General features: G+C 42.7%; 1 protein-coding gene and 1 long non-coding RNA gene across 2 annotated transcripts in view; one reads left to right on the forward strand and one right to left on the reverse strand.

The window, feature by feature from the left end:
• Nucleotides 1-9,984, forward strand: part of LOC134560120 (uncharacterized) — a 32,600-nt gene extending 22,616 nt beyond the window's left edge. Inside the window, exons 2-3 of the long non-coding RNA XR_010082675.1 lie at nucleotides 9,147-9,266; nucleotides 9,764-9,984. This is a non-coding gene — a long non-coding RNA (uncharacterized LOC134560120). The remainder of the gene's footprint in view (nucleotides 1-9,146; nucleotides 9,267-9,763) is intronic.
• MAPK1 (mitogen-activated protein kinase 1) overlaps nucleotides 1-27,666 on the reverse strand; it is a 34,931-nt gene that overhangs the window by 6,217 nt on the left and 1,048 nt on the right. Inside the window, exons 2-8 of the mRNA XM_063415758.1 lie at nucleotides 11,728-11,910; nucleotides 10,512-10,701; nucleotides 6,254-6,370; nucleotides 4,502-4,616; nucleotides 3,828-3,959; nucleotides 1,673-1,782; nucleotides 816-943 (exon numbers count right to left, since the gene is read on the reverse strand). Of these exons, the coding sequence (XP_063271828.1) occupies nucleotides 827-943; nucleotides 1,673-1,782; nucleotides 3,828-3,959; nucleotides 4,502-4,616; nucleotides 6,254-6,370; nucleotides 10,512-10,701; nucleotides 11,728-11,910 (964 nt within the window). The 3' untranslated portion in view covers nucleotides 816-826. The remainder of the gene's footprint in view (nucleotides 1-815; nucleotides 944-1,672; nucleotides 1,783-3,827; nucleotides 3,960-4,501; nucleotides 4,617-6,253; nucleotides 6,371-10,511; nucleotides 10,702-11,727; nucleotides 11,911-27,666) is intronic.

The raw sequence follows: 27,666 nt of genomic DNA on the forward strand, positions 1-27,666 counted from the left end.
GAGAGCACACACAGCACAGCCCAGGCAACCCAGGGCAGCCTGCTGGATTGTTCTTCCCTTCCACTCATGAAACTTTGGCACTTTCCCCTATTAGTATGACAGAAGTTTCATGAGTACTGCAATCAAATCAGTGTTTGACCAATGTGGTATGAAACTCCTGAGACTTGCAAGCTTTGTGGTACAGGAAAACCAGTTAAGTTCATTGATTAAAAAAAAAAAGTTAGAGGCAGTACATTTCATTTTAAATTAAACTTTTAGACCTTCAAAATGCTACGAAGATTGTTCGAAATTGATTTAGGAATATTTAAATACCCTTCTTATTTACTCACTCTGTTTGGGAGCTACTTAAAACTAAAGGTAATTCATACTGAAATTCTATGTGTGGGTTTTTTCCTTTAAAATAATTTAAGAGATTTCTGCTCTGTACATTACATTTAGGAGGAAAGCATCTGAAGCCGTATGACGAAATTACATATCTTTAATATATGAAGAACATTGACCCCTAAAATATTTTTTTAATAAAATTTGCATTTCAAAGCTTTACCATTGCTTTTATTCTAAGCAGCACTACTGAAATGCAATTCTTCTTCCCTGAATGTAACCTACAAACAAAGTGAACACCTCGGGCAGTTGCCTGAATTCCACTTCAGTGCTGTGGGCAAACAGAACCTTCCTCAAAAACAGGACAGGACTGAGGTCAGGCCCTTGGGCAGGAAATCACTGGGCACTGGGAAAGGCAAATCCTGCATTCCACCAGCAGCACCAAAGTCCCAAATTTCCCCCTGCCCAGGTGTCCCCTGTTGGTGTCACTTTACCTATGCACGATTTAAGATCGGTATCCTGGCTGGAATCTTGCAGTTTCCTCAAAAATCAATTCTTTCAGCTTTTCCTTCGGCAAGTCATCCAACTCCATATCAAACTTGAAGGGTGCTTCAGCTACAGGCTTAATAATACAAAGAAATATGATTACTCTAATGTCACTGTGCTGTTGAATTTCATGTAAGCCTTTCATGGATGGGGAAAAAATCTGAAAATGTCCTTCACAAAAATATCTAACACTGAGCAGTCTTCAAGGCAGAACTCTTCCTGTTAGTCCTGTGTGTGCTTTACATATTAGTTGACCAAACTGTACATCAACCGCACTAAGTACCTGGGCAAATCCAAACCACAAGTTGAAATATTTATTTGAGGGTCACAACTCAGTATCTACTTTGAAGAAAAAAAATATCTTAAACATTTTTATTTCTTGGAATAAACATATCTGGCCCTTAAGGAAAACTAGCTTATTTCTTCCTCCCCTATTTCTTCACAAAGAGGAGCCAGGAATCTCCTCAGAATTGTACATAAACTACAGCCAGCTCCAATTCAGGGTTTTTAAAGCATAATCAGATGACAAACTCAGTCATTCTTCTCCTTTACCTCAGACATTATGAAACCAGGTCTCACATGAGTTGAGAATCTCCATTGTCTGGAGAGGGAGGGCACCTTAATATCTATTTATTGTGTGGCATCTCCTAAGTGTTGTACTAAAGTGAGAAATACAAATTTTGGTAAGTTGATGTAATTTGTTCTTCAACTCCATTAATGCAGCAGAAACATTACCCTTAAACTAAAGTAGAAAATAATCAGCTGTATCATTTTATCAATGTTTACATTTTAACAATATCTTTACCTCATCACTTGGATCATAATACTGCTCCAGATATGGATGGGCTAAAGCTTGCTCCACTTCAATCCGCTTATGAGGATTAAAGGTCAACATTTTATCCAACAAATCAAGTGCTAAGAGGAAAAAAAGTGAGCAAGAATTTAATACACACTCCACAGAAGTGTTACAAACCCTGAGCTTACCCAGACAATACCCAGAACCCAAGGTCTGTGCCAATGGCAGTGCACCCCTGCTGTAGCTGGGACCTGTAACCTGGGCAGAGGCTGTGCCTGCCCCAGCACTGGTGTGACCCTGCCAAAGGCCCTCCAGGCACACAGTGGGTGGGAAGGCAAAAACACATGGAATCCTACGGTACAACCTGGTTTGAACTACAACAGAAATTAAAGAAATGAGACTTTTTCATTTTTTCAAAGAAAAATGCTTTGGATTTTTGTGCCAAAATCCAAACTAAGATGGAGCTTTTCTGAAATAAATAATTATGATTATGTTTTTATTCTGAAAAGAAAACTTGGCTGTTTACAGATGAAAATACCATCCAGAAGTCATTAGGAGTTCTAGATCATCACAGTGAACTATTCTGGCACAACCAGCAGCACAGAAGATACTCTCCAGAGAAGATGCAAATGCATTTATATTCATGAGATTCAGACAAAATCTCTTGAAGACAACTTGTAAAGAATCCATAAAGAACCTGAAGATCCAGTAAGAGAGTGAGGTCTGGTGAAACTCTGGACAGACATCACAAATCAGTGCTACTGAAGTTGGTCAGCTACTTTGCTGTAACACATTTCCCTTTTCCAAGAAGAGAAAAAAACTGATTATAGGAGCAAGAAGCCCTAAGATATCTGCAGTATCCTAAATTCCATCACATTCCTCTTCCCACCACATCATTTATGAACCAGAGCTTTAACAGAGGCTTCTTGATGCAGTGCAGCAGTTGCAGCTTTGCACCAGGACGGGGAGCACGCCTGTGACCTCAGCTCACAGCGCAGCCTGGGGAGGGAGGATGCACCAGCACCCCGACACTGCAGCGGCTCCTCGGGGTCCCTGCAGCGCCCAGACTGCACAGGAGACCCAACTGCCTTCGAGGGCAGCTCCCAAAGCCCAGCCTGCCCTGTAACCACCACCAGCTGTGATGGTTTGGCTGTGGCTCCTCTGCTCAGCCCAGCCCGGTCCCTGCCCTGAGCGGCAGCCGGCCCTGAGGGCTGCCCTGGCACAGCTGCTCCCAGGGTGGCACTGCCCCCTCCGCTGGGGGACCAGCACTGCTGCCATCCGAGCTGTCAGAGCCCACGGGAGGACTCGCACACTGATGAGCACTGTTACAAAAGCAGAATAAATCACTGCTGTTTTCCTCAATGACAGGGATAATAAGCTCCATACAGTTCCATCCGCAGGAATCAGCTTTTACATGGTAATTCAGTACCTGATCATATCCACTAAGAGTAAATTATCATATCAGTTAAAAAAGAAGCGACTTACAAATTGTGCTAGAGCAGATACAAGAGCACTGTACTGTGAACACAACCACCCTTAAACTGTATGGAGTATAAAAGGTAAATTAATAGCTATCTAGCAAAACAAAATCATATTTACCCTTTACTGAAGTCTTGTTAAGAAAGGTTAGCAACTATTCTATTCCTTGCTTTTCTAACTTTTGCTCCACATATCCCAACTGAATTTTTTAACCCATTAAGTTTTAAGCTCTCATGGTGCTGAAGGACCCCGCTCACTGACAGACCCTGTTTGACCTAGAACTGATGCGGCCTGCACAAACCCTGCCCAGGGCAGCAGCAGCGGCTGCCTCCTGGCTGATGTCAGGAACAAAGCTCAAGACCTGTTTTGGTGCCAGCGTTGAAACTCAGTGCTGGTGTTCAGCACTCAGATAACATCTGTGCTTCCAAGGACACTGACAAGAGCTTGGATTTCACATGCACGTTAAAGACCAAACTCCACAACAGGTAATCCAAAGTTACTAAAAATTGCATTAAAAAGATTAACTAGTGTGAGGGCTTTGTGCTGGTTTATGATTTTATATGAGATTTACAGTGCTATTTTAAGGTGTCTGCATGTTGTATTTCCAATATAAAGATAAATTTTAAGGTTATAAAAGCTCTCATCCTGCCATTGCTTTGATACAACATAATAGAGTATAAAATACCTTTGGGGTCAGCGTTTGGAAACAGCCTGTTCCATGGTACCTTATTTTTGTGTGGTAGGGAAAGCAAGTAGTTTCTGGCCTTTAAATTTATTATACAGTTCAAATCTTCTTGGGAAGGGGATCCAAGTATACCTAAAAACATGAATACAAACAATAGTGCATACTGTGAAAAGCACATTAATACAGCTGTATCATATCTGCTAAAACTCAATATTAAAACTGCTGGAAAGGAGATTTCAGACCAAATGTTTTAAGGATACAGAATACCTGAGGAGTTTTAAAAACTTTTACTAAAAACCATTTTTAAAATAAATAAATGGATCTGAGTTTTCTAATGATCTGTAAACTCTTAAAAAGATCCCAGTAATTGATGTACCTACAGAAATTTTTTAAAAAATTGACCTGGACATAGTAATGTATGAGCTTTTAATTTTTTTAAAATTTTGTATTAAAAATGTATCTGCTGATGTAATAAATCAACTGGTAGTATTCTCTAGTTGTCCCCAAAACTATGATTACCTGTAGCAATCACTGCAAAAATAACTAGAGGGGACAGCAGACACAGCTGCAGATCCACACCTCACACAGTGACCCACTGGAGAAAGACCAGCCCAGCTGGCAGAAAGGATGGAGAGACAGATGGATGTGGGAATGCTGCTTTTCCACAAGCTTACCAAGGATGTGGTTAAGTTGGTCAAGGTAGTGTTTTCCTGGGAAGATGGGTCTGTTGGAGAGCATCTCTGCCAGAATGCAGCCCACTGACCAGATGTCAATAGACTTGGTGTAACCCTGCAAGCCAAGCACAAACACATTTTTGTCAAATTTTTGCATAATAGCAGATACATGTCACTTTAGTAAACTGTGAAAGTGCACACAAACCCTCTTCTTCTTTTTTAGATGAGTCATGCTTGCTCATGCTGCTTGGTGTTTCTGCACAAATGAAATAATTAAGAACCACATATTTAAACACTACTTTGAAGGGGGGGTAGCAAGAACTGAAGTCTCCAAGATATGGTTTTCCAAAAGGATTCTTTAAGTTTAGCTAAATCTGTTACCAAGTGCGAATTGTTGAGATTCCCTAATTTTACAACAAATTTCAACTAAAACATTTTGGAAACCAGGTATTCTGAATTGCACAGCCCCTGCACACAGTGAGTGTGAAAGCAGCCGTCCCTCCTGAGGGGATCTAAGCACTCCAGGAGGAGGCCTTAGGCCAAGGGGAAATGGCCAAAGCAGTGGCTGCTGCTGCCTGGGCTGTACAACGTGGCAGGCAGGAAGAGGCGGAGGTGCTGGGAGGAGGCCACACCAGTCACTGGGATACAATGGGAATGGAACAAACCGTGGGATATCCACGGGCATGGATCCATCCACAGGAAAAGGCACGGCAGTGACAGAGCCCCACTGTGCCTGCCCTGCTGCCACCAGCCCTCCCCTGGGGAGGCTCTGTCCCCACGGACCCCACAGCCAGGGGCACCAGCCCCTCAGCCTGTCAGCCCTTCACCATCTGTGCTCAAGGCACCAGAATTACAAAAGGAATCACACATTAAGCCAGCAACTTTTAGGTCAGCTTTGACCACCTCTTAAAAACACAAAATATTTTCTTTGTGAAAGCCTTTGATAAGTAGATGGCTCAATGCTGTGGCCTCAGTGAGGGTTTGAACTACATGAAGTGAGTTTAAAACACAAGAAGCTGGGGAAAAATCCCTCACTTGGTTCAATGTCTATTTTCTTAAAGTGCCTTGGACGTGCTAGGGCCACAACCAAACAAACCCACCACTGGAAAAGCTGCAAATCCCCAGGAACAACAGCCACCCCGGGATATAAAACACAGCCCCAGCAGTCAGCCAGGTGTTTTGCTAACACATGTCTGGCTGTGGGAGTGAACACAGGGCTTCTGATGGACACCCACCAGGCACACAGGGATTGGATGCACCTTAAAAAGGCCACAGAACACAACAGTAACTCCAAATATATAAAAACCAAAGGAATCATTTCATGAAGACTAAGGAAATGCCATTAAGACTGACACATAAGAAGGATCATATGCCTTCATTCAGACTCAGATTCACCCTCATTATACATTCTAAACCTAAATTAAGATGTCAAGATAACATTAAGGGAATGTTTGCAGCCTTGATGGAGGCAGCAATGGAATGCTCATTCCCACCACTCCTGTCCTGCTCAGTGGCACAGAAGGTGATGGAAGAAGTCTCGTGACTGGCAAGGAATTGGAGGTGTGGGAAGTGCAGCACGTGATTACCCAGTTCTAGTACCCAGAAATTGATTCTGGAATCACAACCCATGCCCAGCTCTCCCCAGGACTGTGCGTGTGCTCTGATCCTAAAAGCAGAGGGGGGAAGCACAGCTGGAACTCGCAAGGGAATCAGCAGCAACAGCAGCCCCCCAGCAGCTCCCTGTGGCCTTACCTTAGAATTCAGCATGATTTCAGGAGCCCTGTACCAGCGTGTGGCCACGTACTCTGTCAGGAATCCTGTGTGATCGTGATCGGGATCTGCAACGCGAGCCAATCCAAAGTCACAAATCTGGTTTTAGAGAAGTAAATAGGAAAAAAAGGCACATTAAACACACATTTCCAATACTATAATATCACTAATTCACCATTCCCCAATCAAGGATGTAACACCCACAAAGGCAGTGATGGCAACCTATGTTTTTAGGAACAAATTTTTGCACAAAGGTGAAGAAAAATGCTTTGGAATTATTACAAAGAACATACAACTGCCATTCAGGGGCCAGGAAGAAGAAATAGTTCACAATTTATGTCCCACTACAGGCTTGCTTACAGCACCTTTGCCAAACAGGCAATGATACGCTGCTCCAACCTCTCAGAAACTCAGCAGAAAACAAAAAGAAAGGCAATTAAGACTTCCAGAAAAACAAAATTAGCAACCAACACATTTGTAACCAATTTCAACACCCTATTTTACAAAAGCTATCATTGTAACTGCATCTTTGCATGAGAAACAACCTATCCAATCATGAGATAATGGTAGACTGGAGAGATTATGGGCTGTTGAACGAAGCATAAGCCTAAAAGAAAAAAAAATACCCCCAAAATCAAACACAAGCAAGAAAATATTTCTCAGCCCCTTACCAGGAAAACAGCTTTATCTAACTATGAAAAGAAAACCAAACACTGATTTAGACTAGTGAATTCGGCAAAAAGAAAAATGTGGTTTCAGTTATGCTCTGGTAAGGAGGCTCCATGCCTTTCAGAACTATTCAATATCTAGAGAGAAATTAAGAAAATTGAAAATGTGAAGACAGACTGCTGTAGAGCAGAGCAGCTGCTCCTTTCTTACCTTCCCACGGGTCAATGGCAAGGTTAGACACATTCAGAGGCTTCTGCTGCCCCCCAAAACCTGCCAGGTTATGATTGCCACACAAAGGGTATTTCCATGGAAGAATACATACTCTCAGGAAAACCAGGCATCAAATGCAGGAGTGGCAAACAGTGTGAGGTACCTCTGCTCCATTTGTTTTATAATATTTACACTTAGATAGTTAATTGTGTACAGTGATTATACTGAAAATGTGAAGTGAAAATAGGCTGTAGTCAATATAGTCAGTAATGGAAAATCCTACCAAAACCACAGAAACCTCACTTTGCCCTGGTAGATATTTCTTAATTTTCCTGTAGGGACAGCCTGTCAGTGAAGTAACTGATAGATCAGTTAGGGAAGGAATTCTTCAGCTGACTAAAAGCTACATCTGAAAGACAACATTCAGCAGCTGACTGTTACCCAGAGGGTCTGCAGAAAAGGCAATGATGAATGTCATAAGCCAAGCTGCATGCCATTACTTTAGCTACACATTAAAAAATGAACCCAGCTCCCTGAATCCTTAGAAAACAACCCCAAAAAGAACCTTTTTTGAGCATGGCAAGGTTCTCCCAGGCTACAGGAACAGAGCAGCTGCCTTGTGTGCAATTAGCAGCTTACACAAATAATCAGAAGAGCCTCCTCTAAAGACAGAAATGAAGAAACTGTAGAAGATAGCTTAGAGACTTCAGAAAATAATCATGGAGCAGGCAAAATTGTTGTAATCTCTTCCTCCTAACCTTGGAAAAAGCTAGATAAGATTACAGGCAAGGAAACTTGTGCAGAATTTCAGTATTACACAAAAGCAAAGCACTAGGGTTTGTTACTATTAAAACAAAAGAAGAAAGACTCTGGTCCACAGTGAAAAGCAAGAACTGAATTATAGAAGATGTCTCTGAATCTCTCAACTGAAGTAGAAAAATGCTCATGGGATGCAAAGGAAGAATAATGACAAAGAGAGCTCATTAAAATGACAAAAAGCCCCTGCTGACTGGAGCAGGAACAGGTTAAGCAGAAAAGCAGAAACACCATTAGTGAGAAAGACTTCAAGGCTGAAGCTGCAAGGAGAGGTTTTGGCTGCAGAGCTGACAGGAGCGATGGCACAGAGTGAAGGGAAGGCTGGAGAGCAGGGCCCTGCCTGCAGCCCCGGCTGGAGCCGGGCAGGGCAGACACTTCTCACCCGGGCACAGCGAGAGCAGGGCCCTGCTGGAGGGGCCTGCGGGGCCGCTGTGCCCGTACAGGTGATGGTGTCTGCCCGGCAAAGCACCAGGAGCTTCTCCGTGTGAGTGAAAACAACAAAAACAAATAATATCAGAGCAATATTGGAACAGGCACATTTTCTTGGCATTTTGACAAAGTCACAGCAGAGAATTAAAAGCTGTATAATGAAAGACCCAGGTATGTTAGTCAGTGCTTCATGCCTTGCAGAGACAGAACAGATGCTACTGAAACAGAAGAAATTACTTTCCAGCTAAATAAAGAAATAATTTTATAAATAAATAAATAAATAAATAAAACCAGTATTCTACTTCTATATTTAGCTTCCACGTCTTGAAAACAATGTTCTTGCAATCAGTATCAGGGTTTTTTTTAAACAGAGATGGCTTAAAATTGGATGAAGCTATCAAGCAGATGGGAAGATTTAGGAGGATCATGTACATAAGACCGTTTTCTAAGCAAATGAAATGACACCAACAGTACTACTAATATACTGAAATATCTGCAGTTTTATTGTTGAGTAGCCTGTGCCTCTTTGCATTTATATAAAAGGAATCAGACTCATTAAATTTAATTGTTACTGATAAGATGGTAGTTCAAACAGTTGCATCTCCAAAGCAATTGGTAAAATCCTGAAACAAACATAACTTGCAGTTTTCCTTAAAAAAAAAAATCGCTCCCACATCACCTTCTTTTTATGGCTGTCACAGTAGGTAACAATTCTTGGTCATTTTCATAATTGTGAGTTTTCATTATGTAGACAGAATTGATCCTGTATCCAGTCTTTAGAATGGACCAGCACATGAACAGCAAGGAACTGTGTGACCCTCTTGGAATTGTGACAAACCTGTACAGCCCACAACTGGTTCACATTTTGAAGGTGGGTTTTTGTTATTTGTTTATTGAGAAAGTTATAACTACACTAAAAAACAAAGGGTAATTAGGAGCAACACAGTATTCAGCTAAACCATTGTACCACCTCAGATCAAGCACTGTAAACTCTGCAATTCCACTCCATCAGTGGTCGGCAGCAAATACACAATGGACAGTGTAAAAGGGAATATATCCCAATACCTCTCCTCCTCCATGGATCTGCAACTGTGGGACTCTAAGCCACAGGAAGCTCTCAGTAAGGGTTTTTTCCTGCTAACTTGCTTGGTGGTTTTTTTAAAAACTGCAATATCTACAGTGCTCTGTGATACCAAATTCCACATTTAACAATGCTGCAAGAAAACTTCCCTGCTGCTTTCCTCCCCCCAGCCTTTCCCATGTGTAAGGACAGTGAACACAACTGCTCCCTATTCACCATCCCTATGCCACTGACAGTGTTATCAACATTATCAAATTCTGTTGGGTTTCTCTGGGTTTATCTTCCAGCAGAGGAGATCCAGGCTCCACAGCTCTCTGTGACATGGAGAGCAGCACTGTGAAACCCTGCTCTCCTCACATCGCAGGGAGGAGTGTGAGAACTGATCACACTGAAGACTCAAAACCAACTGAAAGGTACAGAATGGCATGTTTTCTGGTTTATTCTCTATTTCTGTTCTCATTCTTCACACTTGGTTTGCTTTACTGAATGCCACTAAGCATTGAGCTGACATTTTCCAAGAATCATAACAGCTCTAAGCTCATCCTTCTGTAGTATTAACGAGTACAGAGCCATCACTGGAAATGCAAATTAGGAACATTTTCTCCCTAAGTAATTGCCGTGCATTTAATCAGCATTGAATCTCACATGCAGCTTTAGCTGCCCACTAACACAAAGTCCTTTTCCAACAACAAAACATTAACAGTGTAAACAGAGAAACCAAATCTTGAAACATACCCAGAACTGAGTTTACTTTTGAGGTAAACATGATGCTGCTTTCAGTATTTTCACCCAGCTTTCTGAGAGGCTGTTTCCAAGTCGGCCTCCAGATGGAAACAGTGATGCACTCATTACAGCAGCCTAACAGACTCTTAGTCACTCAAATCTCGATAATTGTTTTATCAAACCAAATAATGTTTTGGCAATCTTTCCAGGACAAAAATCACATTAACACCCAGTAAAAACCCCACATTCACGGTTATAGCAATTTGTTTGTGAAGATCATGGCAGGAAAATCTGAAAGAAATTTCAGCTTACCTTGAGATCACACGTGGTGTTAAGCAGCAGGTTTGAAGGTTTGAGGTCACGGTGAAGCACGTTGGCTGAATGGATATATTTTAACCCTCTCAGAATCTGGTAAAGGAAGTAACAAATGTGGTCGTTGCTGAGGTGTTGAGTCTTTAAGAGCTTGTAAAGATCTGTCTCCATAAGATCTTGCACAATATATCTGTGAGGCATTAGATGTAAGGCAGCAAAAAAACCTGGTGTCATGCTAGGTATCAACATACAGTACCCAAGGAAACTCCTAGAACATTTTTTCTCTTTTATTTGCCTGTTTGATGACAATTATGAAACTTTGTAGTTGATTCTTGCTTTACAAGTCTGGAATCCAATCAATCCTGTTACATGATGCAGCCCTTTATAGAATAAAGAAGCACCAGCATGTGATCCTCTCCAATTAATCATCATAAACCTCGATTTCTTCATAGTAGAGCCTGACTTTTATTGGAATCTTAATTTCATCTGATTCCTATCCTGCTTGCCAAGAAACAAAGGGTGTTTTATTTGGTTAATGAGTAATAAGCTTCCAAGATACTTCTTTGCAGTTGCATAAAAGCAGGAATGTAGAAGATCTCACAATTTCTGATCAATTTTTTTCTACCATCTCCCACTTTAAAAATTCAGCTGTTCTTCTCTACAAAAATATGTATTATGCTACATTGAACACAGCAGTCCTCCTCTTAGCAAATTTAAATTCCAATATACTCAGTCAGGTGATTTTTTTAAATAATATCACAATGAATATTAAAGGAAGGATTCTTTTTTTTTTGCTTTGACAGGAATGAGTTAAGTAAAATTTTTCCTCCCTTAATTCAAGGAAATTTGTGACAATTATAGCAGTCTGGCCATTTTACTTTCTCCTCAAATCAACCAGCTCTAACAGCAGCTCTACTACGAGCAAATACAGTTTTAGAATTATATGACTGATATAAATCTTCCCTGTAATGTTGAGTTCTTTGCCTTGGAAGATAGAGATTAACATCTTTCTCTTTTCCTTGAAAAGAAATAAAACTAGTGGTCATCTACATCAAATCTATAAACTGATCAAATACTATTAACTTTCCTTTTGATTTAGAATAATAGAAGCCAACTTTTATTAATATTTAGGAAGGAAGAGGATGAAGGGGAAGAAACAATCAAAAAAGAGGAGGCAACCATTACTAATGATGCAAATAACACTTTGAAAGGATACACATCTTTCATCTGTTCAATAGTTGGAGCTCTGATAATGTCATTTATGCCAATAATATTCTCATGCCTGAAGCGCAGTAGGATCTTGATCTCTCTCAGAGTTCTCTGGCAGTACGTCTGATGCTCAAAAGGACTGATTTTCTTTATAGCAACTCGAACTTTGTTGACGTTATCATAAGCAGAGCTAGAAGAGAATCAGTAACATCGATTATAAGGAACATTAAATTCATTCAATTCAGAAGGAAAGAATGTGAATTCAGATGAATAAAGGGGTGGTGCACGTTGTTTAATTTACTTTTATCAGATGGGGAGAGGTGACAGTGACACATCTTTCAGTTTAGTGAATTGACAGAACACTGTTGTTCTTTCACCAGCCTGTCTGGCCTCTACAGCCATTGGCTTTCCCAGCTGCCTTGGACTCTGACTCGTGGGTACTGCACAAAGGAAAGGTGTTTGTCCTCATCAGCCTGTGCAACCAGAACATCTGAGGTTTGAGAAAGTTCATCTGGAGCTAACCCATTCACTTTGGGGTGCAGAAAACCCTTCAGGAATCATCTTTCAAGCAGTAGAATTCCATATCCTGTGTCCAGCTGTCAGAATCTTTCAGGCTTCCATCAACCTACACTGCCAGCACCTCTGTACCACACACGGAAGATCAAAGGGGATTTGTGGCAGTTCTTTCCAAGCTCAGTTCCATCGGTACCGAGAGTCTGAGGAAAGGAAGCTGCAGCCAGGCCCACACAGGGTGTGCAAGCAGGCAGCAGCACAATGAGAGCACAGTGACTGTGACCCACGGGAGCATCTCACTGCCTCCTACAGCTACACGACTTTCCAGGAGCTCACAACTCCACTCCCAGCTACACCAATAAATAGGCTCAATAAAGAGTATTTCTGTTCAACATGCCTACGCATTCATGAAGAATACCACAGCCTGAGCCTAATTAAAAGTCTCAGTAAAACATACCTAATTTTCTAAAATCTGGACTATGAATCCTAACAAGTTTTTGTATGTTTTCTATGGTTTTGCTTATATGAATGACAAAGCACCTCATTATCGTAACTTCTACTGTATTAGAAGTATATGGTAATTTAATTAATTAGAATTTAGATGTGTTTACATGATTATTGTCCCTACTCAAGCTCACTGCTGCATTATTAGGAAATTAAAAAATAATCAAATCTACATTCCATACATTTCTGTTAGCCTCAACTATTTCATATAAAAATATAATCATGTATTGGTGGGAGGCTTTACATCCCACCAATTTTCAATAATTGAGTCCCAGAACTTTCTTTGATACTCTTTTAATTTGCCTTACTCTGCTGAGATGTCTGGGTACCTGGTGACCAGGAAAAGCAGAATAAAATACAAAAATCCAATTAGAAAAGGAGACATCAGAGGGATTCAAATGCCTGGCCACATCAAGGCTCTACTACACCTAAGCAGAGATACAGTGCAACAAGGTGTTTTTGAGATGCCACTGTCCCCACTAGATGCAAACGGTTTGACACTCTCACTTTCGTTATTAAAATGGACACACAATTCAGTCAGCAAGGGTCATCAGTGAGATATTCTCACAGCACACACGTGTAAGGAGATCCTTTTTGCACGGTTTTCCCACAGAATCCCTTTGAGCTGCCTGCATCCCCAGCCTTGGCCTGTGCCCACAGACAGCACCGTTCCTGTGCCTCCCGAAACACCGAACTCAAACGCTCCACGGGGAGCTGCGAAATGCCACATGCAGAGCCAGTGTTCATCACAGCTGCTGCTGCTGCTGCCCGTGTACACATAACACATTAGCAGCTCCTCAGCCCTAAAACACAGAGCAACCAGCACCTAAGAGGAACTTGGCACCGCCTCCATGAGCACTTGGGCTCCAGTGATTTTCTCAGCTCATCACCTGTGGTGTTTACAATAGACCAGTGAGGTCGGGCACAAGCACGAAACAAAACCAGAAATAACTCTGAAGCACGAACAACCTGGATTTGGGAAAGAAACGAACGAATACTACGGGCCAGTTCATCATTATAAACCCCCTGGCTCCTCCCTTGTACTGACCTGAGCACGTTTTCTGCCACAATGCAGAATCTTACTTCCTTTCAAAGGACTGGACAGCAGCAGCTATGCAGAGTACAAAAAGGCAAAATGCCAATATTTACCTATTGATGCTGTTTAAACAGAAAGACTGCTCCCAGTCTCTTACAATATTTGATAAATTAGTTATTGCTTCTCAAGTAAAGGTTGCTTATTGATGGAAAATATGTTATCTTTCCTTGTACAGATTAAATGAACATGAATTTATCAATTAAATATACCAAGATTTCTACTCTTGTAGCTGTTTCATCTACAGTCCTTCAAGCATTTTCTTAGCAAAAGGTTTATGCTGTTATTTACAAAAGGACGGCTAATTTTGCGTTCTGATGGTTCAACTATAATACACATGATTCACTGAGGAAAAAAGCTGCGTATTTGGAATAAAGATGCAATCAGTTTCCTCTCCAGAGTACCTTTCCCATACAGTCATCTTTCTGTTTGTGTCAGATTTCCCCACACTAACACAGCTAAGCTTCCATTACCTCAGCTGAGGGGAGCAAAACTGGAATATTGTTTAGTTGAAACATTAAAAGGGACATTGGATTTATTTCTGATGTCACACCTTTTGAAAGATGAGATGATTAAACATCTGAGGGATTATCTCAATTTCTATGAGCAAGAAGCTAATCATACAAGCAGTCAGGTACACTTGCTGGTGCATATTTTAAATGTCATGCATAATACAGGTACACTGAGAATCTGTATTATCTAGTTAACACATTTCACATTCTCAGCCACAGCCCTTAAAGCACATATTGCTTTAAGTAAACTCTGTGACCCTTCAGAAATGCTTTCTCGATTTGACGTGTGCTATAGAAAAGTGTAAAAGCCTCACATCAGACTGAACTCAGCAGAACAGAGGAGTCAGGCTACAAGCAGACCCCTGTCTGGCCTGTGAAGCCCCACTGGAATAACTGATGGACTACGCAGGAAACAGCACAAACTCTCAAAGCTGGGTCCTTTGTAAGGCACACTGAACCATGGCCCAGGTTCTCCCCCCATCCAACTGTTCAGTGCCTGCCACCAGGCAGCAGATCCCTGCACCGCTCGCAGAGCTCTGCTGAAGAAATGCACTGCCCATAGTGTGCATCCCAGTACCTGCAAACAAAGCCACCCTGGAGGTGCAGATGCAGGCGCTGGTGCACCCCTGCAGCCCAAGCACCGGCTCATCTCTGCGGGTTCCAGCCGCAGCCGCAGTTACTGAGCTCATTTTACGGCTCCTGATGCCCCGTGCTCCCCCTGCAGTCCGACCAGGATCAGCTCCACAGCACATTCTAAATTTAGATTATTTGCGTTCTGGCAGTGCTGTCCCAGTGTGCACAGTGCAACCTATTTCTCTGGGCTGTCAGCTTCCCCTAAACCACAACAACTGGTTATATTTGCAATGAAGCAGTTAACTGGGACATCTTCTGAAGTCAGGAACTTTCTATTATCTTGACTTTTTTCCAGAGAAGATAAAAATACGTAAAGTAGGAACAGCAGTTCCCATGTTAACAACTCCTAGAGTGCCAGTTTATAGTTTTAGTTTCTGATCGTTAAGCACATGTACTGATCATCACCCACACAACTGTCCCATTATGATGAATCGAGTCACCAACACTTGAAATATTCAGAAGGAAGGATTTATTTCCATCCCAACAGTGTGCAGCCTCACAAGCTGAAGCAACTATTCATCTCTGCGTGCTATTTATCTGTAATGTTATAAATTTAAATACAGATTTTGCAACTGCCCAACTTTGTAGCCACAACATTATTCCTATTTCAAGATGTGGTTACTAACCTGAGACAGCCTGCAACAGCACCGTTATTTAGATACCTTTGCAACATCGTGTGAAAGTCAATACAAGTCCCAGCAGTAGAGTTTATCATTCCCAAATTTAAGTATCTTGTAAATACATAACAAAGTTTTGACTAAGTAAAACCCCAGGCACAGCTGTACAAAATAAACAAATGAACATTTATAACCCTACAAGTTGCACCACATAACTTTTAAAGCCAGTTTTTATCCTTCTACTCTCTGGTACCAACTTCCTTTTTAAACAGAAGCCCAGGGCGGGGCCGCTTCCAAGAGCAGTGACCAGGGAGGCACCGCAGCCCTGAGCCCACAGCGCCCCTGCCCAGAGGCCTTGGGCATGTGCCCCTGTGCCATGAACTCCTCCTGCCCAGCACCCTCGGGCATGTGCCCCTGTGCCATGAACTCCTCCTGCCCAGCACCCTCGGGCATGTGCCCCTGTGCCATGAACTCCTCCTGCCCAGCACCCTCGGGCATGTGCCCCTGTGCCATGAACTCCTCCTGCCCAGCACCCTCGGGCATGTGCCCCTGTGCCATGAACTCCTCCTGCCCAGCACCCTCGGGCATGTGCCCCTGTGCCATGAACTCCTCCTGCCCAGCACCCTCGGGCATGTGCCCCTGTGCCATGAACTCCTCCTGCCCAGCACCCTCGGGCATGTGCCCCTGTGCCAGGAACTCCTCCTGCCCAGCACCCTCGGGCATGTGCCTCTGTGCCCCTGTGCCATGAACTCCTGGTTGCCAGGGGAAGCTTTCACAGGCACGTGTGGCCCAGTGCCGAGGCGCAGCCCCTGCAGCCCACAGTGCCTGCTGCACGTTCTTGCAGCCGCTCCTCGCATGTTTCATTGGGGCAGACCCGGAACAAGTGCGAGCACGCTGCAGCTGCGGCAGGAGAGGAGCCAGCTCCTGGCAGTCCCTGCATCCACAGCGGGCCGGTCCTTCACGCTGACAAACAACTGCCTGCTCCTCTGCCACGCTGCCTGCAGGCTTCCCCCACCGCGGGATGTTCTTCCAACACTTCGAGGATTATTCACCTCGTGGCTGTTTCACAGGCTGCTCTCAGCACACACACACACAAAATACACAACGCTACCGGCAAACATCCTAATGACAACTCTAAAGAAAAGACTGATTTGAAGTTTAAAAGGGATTTTTTTTATCAGTAGCTTCGTGTTGCTGTGGAAACAGGATTCTGAGGGCATATCCAGAGACAAGAATCTTTGTGAGATATTGGATAATTCTGCTTACACTCAGAATAGAAAGGCAAAAATAATTCCCAGCAAGCAAGCTGATCTATGGAGATCTTTAATCTTTTCATTCCGTCTACATTTAGCTCAATCATGGACATTTCCACAACACACTGACATTTATCAAGTTACAATGCAAACAACTTAAACTTATTTTTAAGACTGCTGTAAATAAAACAATGCAATATTATGACACAGTAACAACCACCCTAACAGACTGTTCACTACAACTTTTGGGGCTGGGGGAAGGTGGTTGCAGAAGTGCAGATTTGCAGAGGGTTTGGGGTTTTTTGTTTGGGGCTTTTTTTTTTTTTTAATAATCAGATGTTAACCCTTCCAGATTCTTTAGAATAATTAGCTTCTGCTTCTACACTATTAAACCACAGAGAGCAGCTACAGTGTATGACTTTTTTAATAAAGAGAAAAGACTGGAAAAAGGATAAAAATAGTCAAAGACTATTCAAGGACACTGAGTAATGTGTCATTTTTACACTGCTGAATGTATTTTTTGTAGCCAGCTGTAAACACCTACGTTTACTAGAAATATTTGTTACTTTCCTCCATTTATTCATAATATTTTGTAGACAAGTGTATTATTCATTAGACTTTTTTATTAGCAGTAATTTACAAAATCAGCACCTGGTTTTAGAAGGAACAAGTGCCTACTCACATTGGGATACATCTGCCGTGTTTCAAGAAACCTCAGTTTATGAAACGACAACCCATGTCACACTCAGTTTCATTTTGATTTCTCAGCTTTCTCTAGAAGAGGTTCTCAATAACAAAGCATTTCTTAGGTTTGTCAGCTGAGAATTCAGGAAATAAACTATAGGAACAGGGGCATCCTAATATACTTCTACTTTTCTCCATAAAGATTTAGTTTTACAGACTAACTCCTACCATGTAGGAAAGTCAGCAATCTATGAAAATGGAGAGTTACCTCACTGTTAGATTCTTTAAAAAACAACAAACAAATAAAAAACCAACAAGGGAAAAAATAAATACAATTTCTAACTGAGTGCCCTTTATTTTACCACAAGTCCACAACAGGTGCCCCCTGCAGACCCCGCAGTGCTTTCAGTAACCCCTGGGGCTGACTGGGTCAGACTGGAACAGCTCTGCCTCCACCTCTGCCACCGACTGCCTCAGTCATCCTCCAAACAGCCCAACTCAGTCCTGGGAGTAAAGATCCTGCTACAATTACGCCAACTCCTTCCTCCCATGACAAAGGGGAATAATTACTCTCAAGTGATTTTACTCAGATCTGATCTACTACAGGTTATTGCCCTTCACACCACAAATTCTTAACGCACTTTCGTAACTTCCTAAGGAGATTTGCTTTCATTTCATTTCATTGTAGCTGCTCCAATAATTCTAATTAATACTGGTGGGACACTGGCACAGGCCTCCCAGAGCAGCTGTGGATGTCCCATCCCTGGAGGTGTTTCAGACCGGGCTGGAGAGGGCTTGGCACAATCTGGGCTAGTAGAACGTGTCCCTGCAGGGGGGTGGCTCTACCTGATCCCTAAGGTCCCTTCCAACTCAAACATTCTCGGCTCTAATAGGTTACAAAGGCACAACTTTATTTGTCAGAATTTGAAAAGCAGTATTTGATGGATCCTTCAAAAGAAAATCAGTTTTAAGCTACTTACTATACACATAATAATTACTTAATAGTACAATTCCTGAGATCACTCCTAGTATTTTGAAAACAAATAGCTAGTCATGCAAAATGGAGTCTGTTAAATTAATTACTTTTGCCAGAAGCTCAGTCAATTCATAATCCTGGGTGTGGCAGACCAGATGATTTGTGTTTTGTTAGCACTTACTAAACAGAACTATGAAGAGCAGCAGTTCTAGAACTACACCTTAATGCTGGCATTAGAACAATACTGGCTATTTCACCCAAGGTTCTGTACTGTTTGGCTAAAGATGCTATTTAATTTTATGGTGCTTTGATTAATGTTAGTTCTTTGGAAAAAAAAATCAATTTTCTCAAGCTCTTTTAATATGTATTTTTCTTTCCAAACCTTTATCTGTGGAACACTGACTTCAAACCACCACATATGCCTATTCTGTTTAGTGCCACTTCAAGTTAGTCTTCAGAAAATAGAAATTACATCTCACATCTTACATCTCACTTTATCTACTTCTTCCCTTCCCACTTCCCTATTTTAGAGGTTTACTGGTTTCTCCACTGCCAGTATTTCGTCTGACATCATCAATACCAAATTTAACAAACCTCGCTACATTTAAAGGCCTTTGGCATCTGTGAAATAAATTCATTCCAAAGGCACCCAAAGCTTTTGACAAAATATTATGATATTAAATATCACTATCTTTCTCCTCAGTATACAAATTCCTGTGGGAATGAATTTGGGCTAAAATTTTAAAAGCTTGACAACATGAGACAACCTAAGATCTCCATGAATTCAAAGGGGTGGTTGTGGTTCACTCTCCCTTGTATGCCTCACGTCCCTGCCCTTTCTCACTTTTTGGCTGGAGCAGTGCCTTTTTTGTGTCAGTTCAGAGAACTAAAGCAGCTCCAAGTTGAAGCAGGAATAGTAAAGAAGCCTTTACCTGCACAGTCCTATTCCCTTCCTGTGTCAGCAGCAGCACTCGCAGGGATTTGTGTCCATCATTTCAACTTCTCACCTTTCAGCTGTATTTTTTTATGAAGTCACTCTTGAGCTAAACCAGCTTTCCAACACAACAAATGCCCCAGCTGTGCAGGCCCCAGCCCAGGAGAGGAGGAAGGAATGACAGAGCAGAGGTGTGGAGGAAGAAGCTGCGCCTGCAGCAGCAGCACAGCCCAGGAGCAGCACAGGTCAGCCCCGCCAGGCTGAGCCCCGCCAGGCTGAGCCCCGCCAGGCTGAGCCCCGCCAGGCTGAGCCCCGCCAGGCTGAGCCCCGCCAGGCTGAGCCCCTCAAAGCTCGGCCCCGCCAGGCTGAGCCCCGCCAGGCTGAGCCCCTCAAAGCTCGGCCCCGCCAGGCTCGGCCCCGCCAGGCTCGGCCCCGCCAGGCTGAGCCCCTCAAAGCTCGGCCCCGCCAGGCTCGGCCCCGCCAGGCTCGGCCCCGCCAGGCTCGGCCCCGCCAGGCTCGGCCCCGCCAGGCTCGGCCCCGCCAGGCTCGGCCCCGCCAGGCTCGGCCCCGCCAGGCTCGGCTCGGGCGTCTGGGCCTCCAGGAGAGCTCAGCCTCCACACAGCCCATGAGGTGCACACCTCACCCCTGTGCCTAAGGCTCCTCAAGGGGCAACAAGCAGCCCGCAGGACAGCAAAGGACACCTCATAACATCACCACTGTTACTCCAGAGCCTGGAAAACAACCACCACATCCCCAAGCAGCAAAGCAGGAATCACAAAAGCGTGCAGGAAACATCTCCCCTTTCCTAGAGAGAAGGGAGAGCACTACGAGAGCTGTGAGTGGTGATGGGATTAACAAATTCTCCAGTGTAGTTCAGTCTTTTGTCTGCTAAGGTTCTAATTTGACTTATATCCCAGATATTCCTCCTAAAATCAGCTTATTTAATTGATTCCACACCATATAAATAGCTTATTTAATTGATTCCACACCACAAAGACCTTCAGAAGATATAGTTCACAGTATTTCATTCCGAGAGAAAATAGAACAAAATCATCTATGTACACTCAAAAGCAGAGATGTTCCTCAACCTGATGCAGAAACATCAGTGCAAAATGAAAACTATCCCAAAGCACTCATGAAAACAAGGTCATTGCCACTGTCCACTCTGCCATGGTTAGTTCAGTATTTCACTTGCAAACCAAAAACAACAAAACAACCAAACCAAAACTAGCACGGAGTGTGCATCTCACCACCATCAGAAGTTATTTCCCTCCGTATCAGATTACAAGGCATTTTCTGCATGTTTTTTCCACGTTTCTAACAAGACAAGCCTACAGTAAACCCTCGACATTCACAGCTTGGTGTTTTGTTCAGAGGAGGTATCAGCATTAGAACATGTTGGCTACACTAGCTGAAAGGAAGCTATTTCACAATTATGAAACACTAAAAAGAAATCCAATATAGAAGTCAACCTGAATGTCATTTGGGATATTCTGCAGCATCCAAATCCCAATAAAATTGGGCATATTCTGGACTGAAGCATTTTGGGGAGTATTGATTTGGAGTGCTCAAATGACCTGTAATTTTACTCAGAGCACATCAGCAATATTTGGTGGAGCAATCTGCCCTCCTGAAAAAGCAAGAAGTAAGGTACTGCAGCGGCAGCTGCTAATTTTAAGAGAAACTGCAAAATGAAGTAATTGCACATTATAAACTGTAAACCTAATTGCAAGTTGCTCGTACTTAAAACATACCCACAACACAGACAAATTACTTTCCACCATGAAACAAAAACTCTTATTTGCATCCTAATCACCGCAGAGTATTTCAGTATTTTATGAAAATTCTCTTAAAATACAAAAGAAGAACCTCCAAGAGAAGAGACTTCCTCTTAAGGGAACTTAGGTGGTTGTGATTTTGGGTACTGCAAACAGATGGGCAGCAGAAACATGTGCACAACTCTGCTAAAACTGGGCTGTTGTGAAGATTCTGCCCAAGTCTAACAAAAATATTTCCATTGCAGCCTTTCTACAAGACCTATCTACACAAACCAGTATTTAATCCAGCACTACGAGGTCCCTGGGCTGGGGGCCCAGCACAAGCCCAGGCAGTGTGGAGGCACCAGGAGGGTGCAGAAGGGGACCCGAGGCTGTCCCTGCGCTGGCTCTCCTCGGCGGAAACGGGTGGAGACAGGAATGCTTGTGAAACAGAAACCAACCCCTGCACCCCGATGGAGCACAGCAAACCCTGCCAAAGGAGCTACCAACAGCTCAGCAAATAACCCCACCTCAATCAGTGACATTTATCATGAGCTGTACATTACTAATCTACCTGCTCAAAGTGGACAATGAACTGTACTTGGGTTCTTGTGCAGCTTGCACAAAGATGAGCTGGAGAACAGCTTCTTCATATACCCGAAAGTTCTTCTAAAGCAAAGGAAAAGAAGCTCTCTCCTGAAAAGAAGATTCATCCACAAGCAAACCAGCATCTTTAATAACTGTTCTTTCTGTTAATAACCAATTAACAGAACATAGACTTCACATAGATAAATCACCTCAAATGAACTATACTGCTGAATTTCACACTATTACACTATTATTTTTATTTAACTTACAACACAATAGCACAGAAGTTATATTCTTGAATACATTTATAGCTCCTTACACTGCATTTGAGTGACCTGGAAATCAAAATCAAATACAATTGAAATCAATAAATGTTTCTGGGATCGGGATTTTTTTCCAGATATTATTTAAAGTTCTTAAAATACTTCACTTTTAGTGAAAGCCTTCTCCAAATCATCAGAACAACATCCAAGTTCACCCCTGGGCAGTGCCAGCTCCCAGGGATGAAGGCTGACCAAGGACTGGGCTGTTATGTGCACTGCCAGCAGGTCAGGAACTGATTCCCGCTGTGAGGGCACACCTGGAATTCTGCATCCAGCTTTCCTCCCTCTCAGTACTGCACCAAATCCAGCAGAAAACCACTAGAATTTCACAAAGAGCTGAAGGATGTGACATAAAAGAAACAAAAATTGAAGAAACTGGGTTTGTATAGGTTAGGAGGGGAAAAAGGGGTGGTGGTAAAAAACATCCAACTGCTCTTTTAAGTTACATGAAGGGGAACCACTGAGAAAAGAGATCCAGATTCTTTTCAGAGACAAAGAGTACAAAGGACATGAGGGGATGGTCCCAAGTTGCAGCAAGGCAAACTCTCATGTTTTTAAGGGGAAAAGTATCACTGGACAATTGGTTTAACACTGAAACCAGAAGTTTCCCATAGATGTTGTAGAATCTCCATCCCTGGAGATTTTGGAAATATTGAGTGGACACATTGAGCAACTTGATCTAATTTTGACATCAGCCCTGCTTTGAGTAGGAGGTTGGACTACATGACCTCAGAAAGTCCCTTTCAACCTACATTATGCTGTGAAATATTCCATTGCAAGATGTCATTAAATATTTTAATTAACTACCAAATCAATCAGTTATTTTCATTTCTAGATCACAGCTGAAAACTGACAAAGCATCAACAGAAAAAGCATTAAAAAACTACTATGTTGGCGAAGTACTAGTTTTCAACACAAGCTGAGCTCTACACCTACTCAGTTGGTAAAGCACCAACTCTTCTGTGGGCTGCAGATCCCCACCCCTGAACTAACAGAGCCTCGTGTCCTACAAATACACATTTCTCGTCTCAGGAGTACCAATAAATCCATCTGTGAAACTGGGGCATGTCAAGTCTCCTCGGGGAGTCTGACTTCTCACAAGTGACCTGATACAGTCTCTTCCCCAGGGGAGCAGCACACAGGATCTCTTCACTCCAGCAAAATACCTATTTTTGCAAAGCCTGCAGAATGACTTTACATCTTTAAGACTTTTACCATCTGTCAGATTTGACAGAAGGCAGGCAACAGGTACTAGAATTGTATGTAGGGGTATGGGAGATGGACTGATGCAGCCACATACACATACTGTGAACGTAAGCCTTATTTCCTTCATAAAGCATGCTTCAAAGAAAACGCGTAAGTTATCTCTGTTTCCATGGGCTGGATCATGCTGTGCTACAAAAATGTGTATTTATTTATAAAATGCAAGGGTCCACGAGCTGCATTCTTCAGCTAAGCCAGCATCCCATTGCTCTGAGCTGACAGAAAAAGTTGCTGCCTCTCCTCTTCCATAAACCTGGAAGCCAGCTCTGACAGGGAGCGAGCGGCTGCCGCCCATCTCTGTGGCACAGCCTGTGAGGGGCCACCTGTCCATCACCAGGGAGAGCAGGAAAAGCAGCTCCGATGTCTCCTTTGGGTTCCCACGCCAGGTTAGGCAAGTGCTAGAAGCCTGAGTGACTGAAGGGAAGTGCCTACATCTGCCTTCTCCCCAGAGGGAAGAAGCTGATAACTAGCCACCAATTACACTCCCTAATTCCCTCCTCTGATCCTTGCACTGGGGCGGGTTGGCTGGGTTGTATCAGCTCCCCGTTCTCCTTATCACACAGACAGAACATGTTAATTACCGGGTATGGACACCCATACCAGCCTGTGCTCCCTAAAAGCACAGGCAAACAGGGAGCCCCGCACTGGCTCCATCATTAAAGGGCTCCCTGGCTCAAGGCAAGGGTTAACAGAACAAACACAACAGGCTCCTTCTCATCACTGCCACTGAGCAGCCCACCAGAGCCACCAGGCTGACCCTCACACAGGCATGCAAAAGCCACCTTTTTATGTAACTCAAAAGAAACTATTATGCAACCAGAAATCCCATTCAAGTTTTATGTTTTAATATAAATATCTATGCCTTGCAGATTGTTCTATTCCTGATTTCTCACTGGTTTTAGTTTCTTTATTAAAATGCTTCTCTTCATTTTAATTTATTGATGCTTTAAGTGTAAGGCTGTTCCATGAGACAGTAGAGAGAAGTATAACTTTAAAGGATCTGCTGCCAAATGTTTTAAGTATTCTTTTCAGTATTACATTAGCATTTATCTATTGACTACCTAAACTTCTAATATCACTCTTCCACAGCACATCAGTAACACAAAGCTCTCTCTGTAACACAGCAAATTCAGAGCAAGAAATCCCAGATTTGAGCTTGCAGATTATTTTCTTCCAACTGCACTCATCTGCATTCAACTGCTTATTTATAAGCAGTTATTTGCAGCACTGATATCACTTCACATGCATATAAGCTTGACGACAAAAAAAGCTTCCAAAAACTAGGGTAAAAATGAGACCATCCCTATCACATTCAATTTACCATTTCTTTCCAAAAGGTTTATTTGCTTTTTACTGTCAAATTATCATCCTTGCCAAATTCCCACTGATCACTGATTACTGGATGAGGAATAAGTCACGTTGGAAATCTAAAGCTCAACTCTATCATGTTTTTGTTGCTGTTCCAGAGTGTTTGAAGTATGGCTTATTAACAGGCTGCTTTAAAAAAATACTACTAATAAAACCAAGCCCACATAAGGGGAGAAAGAAAGAACCCCAACAACCTTTCCCAAGTTGTTGTGTCTGAAAGGCATTTCTGAAACTTTCAGACCTGGTCTAAAGGTGGGTTCCATCTGACTCTGATGTCGATAACTCCCTATCACTGACTGAACGGGAAAGTCACTTAAAGAACTTTACACCAATGCCCCCCCTCAAAACAACTAACAGCTCTGAAGTGAAAGCAGAGGGGGAAAAGACAACACAACATTTACATATATTTGGATAAATTAAGTCAGAGTAACAAACATGACTGCATGACTAAGTAATTGCTCAAAGAATGTCCTGCAGTCCTAGGAAGTGCTGAGGATTTTGGCTCAAACTTTGCTCCGTGCTCAGCCCATAGTTTCACACGTAGAATGACCAAAAAAAAAAAAAGGGGTTAGAAAGGGGCTCTGACAGGGACCCACCTCCTGCCACTCCACCCTCTGCTACAAGAGTAAGGCACAGGCCTGAATCCCAGGCTGAACGTTTCTGGCAGAGTTGAACTGGAGGACATTAGGATGGGGTTTGGCCTGATAACCTGCCTTTTCTGCTTACGAAGCTGAGAAAGTGCAACCACAAAACAGCCATAAATACACTGCTCTGCTGAGTTTATTTTTACTCAAAACCTGATTATGTAAAAAAATGACTGCGCTAGGGAAAATAGTTAAATGCCTTTAAGGGTTTTCAAATCCAGATGAGACAACATTCACGTACAGTTTCTTCAGCCAACATCTTCCTCTATTTCCTGTACTGGTATTTTATGTTGTGATCAATATTTCTCAAACATTATTCTCTCTGCTGCAAAATCAAAATGGAAGATTGACCGTAACAGCACTATCCTAAGAATACTTCATTTGCCCTTTTACTCATATAATCGAAAGCATTTTACTGTTTTCAAATCCCTAATCAAATAATCTAAAAACCTAAGAATTAGGATAAAAATGAGAAAGAGAGTGAAGGATTTTAAGAGTCAAAAGACACTCGTTTGCTGTGTAACAAGCCTTATGGCACAGTGTATTTGTAAATAACCATCATCTCCGAAGAGGTCCACATTAGCTGTGGGTCTAAAACAAAAGCATCAGGGCTTGCTTTGCTTTCCTTTATTAAAGTGCACAAATTCAAATGGATTTTGCAGTCGCAGGAAACATCTCCATCTGCACACTCAGCTTGCCCTCTACCCCGCCCCCCGAGGGAGAAGCTTCTGCGGATCCTCGCTGCGTTAGCAACCAGAGCAAACACGAAACACAGAGCACTGAAGTGCCCGACCTGCGTGGCTGGCACTGACAGGCAATCACACCTCAGTGCAGTCACTACAACACAGCACAGCTGCCACGGCATGAGCTACGCGGGCATCCAAAACCTCCCTGACCAAGTACAGGCTATAAACTGAGACTTTGTTCCCTGTCACTTCACACCCAAGGCACAAGAGCAATAACCAAGAGCATAAAATATGTGATGTGGCATTTTATGTTAATAATTTCATAGTAGAAAATACAGGAGCCAAATGCGTATTTCAACTGAACCGGAAATTTGGAAATTTTGATAGTAATTTTGTGCAGCATTCACAGCAGACACAAAGTATCAGAAGAAGTTTTCAAATAAAAAATAACCTTTTGGATTTGGAGGGGAAACAGCTTCAGTGTAGAAGTTTACCACACACCATTTGGAGGGGCAGAGCTGGCCCTGTTTCCCCTGTGTCTGCTCACTGGCACAGGGATGCCAAAAAGGGCACCAACAGCCATCACACTGCTTCTGGCAGTCCTTACCTGTGGTGAAATATTTCAGCTTTTCACTTTGTTTGTGAGGCACAGTTTTCAACATCCCATTGATGTGAACTGGACTAGCACACACCTTGGCAATGCTGTTTCCCAGGACCTTCAAAAACCTGACTGTGAGTGCAAACCAGTGCAGCCAACACTGAGATTATCTGCATCCATTTCCTTGCCCTGGCTCAGATAATAAAATAACCATAATAAAATACAGTCTGTACCAGAAGCTACATCAACAAGTTTTGGACTGGATATATTGCTGCAATTTCTAACACTGAAACAATAACAAGGATATTTTTACACTTTAAACGGGATTTCTGATTTACATTTTAAAGGTTCTTCCCACAGCAAAACAAAAAAAGTGAAGGTCACAACATAAAACTCTGAGAGAGAGGCTCGTCTCCCAGCTAAACTCAGGCCTAGATGAAAGCTCCCTCCCTGAAACACACAATGACTTCATCCTGACAGGCCAGCACAGTTCAGTGACTATGTGCAAAAACCTACAGCTATAAAAATCTGTAACGCACAGCTGAAGGCTGTGAGGTGTCCTCGCTGAGAAATGCACTGCTTTACAAGAGATTCCTCATCAGAGAGAGGAATTAATGCTGACAAAGCTTTTATGAAGTCACAGCCTGTAAGTTGCTTTTAGCACCTATGGTCAAAAACCACATTGAAGAAATAGAGGCAGTGTTGCAAGAAAGTTGATAAAACAGCAACAAAAAAGAGTTTTTCATCTGCATCCCTCAAGTTATTTCAGGACTACGGGGTTTGTTTTTTTTTAACTAATGGAAGGAGCTTTACCAATGGAAGACAAAAATGAAATCCTAAGTAAGGTCACTGAGCATGCCAGGTTAATGACCCAGTCATTAGATACACAGATCACACAGCATCACCCCAGCTCACAGAGGCTGCTAAAAAATCCATCTCACACTCTTAATCCAGTTAGTTCACGTTTTTCATAGTTTGTCCACCTCGCTCTTTCAGACGG

This window comes from Prinia subflava, chromosome 19 (assembly GCF_021018805.1).
Source record: "Prinia subflava isolate CZ2003 ecotype Zambia chromosome 19, Cam_Psub_1.2, whole genome shotgun sequence".
Taxonomy (NCBI): domain Eukaryota; kingdom Metazoa; phylum Chordata; class Aves; order Passeriformes; family Cisticolidae; genus Prinia; species Prinia subflava.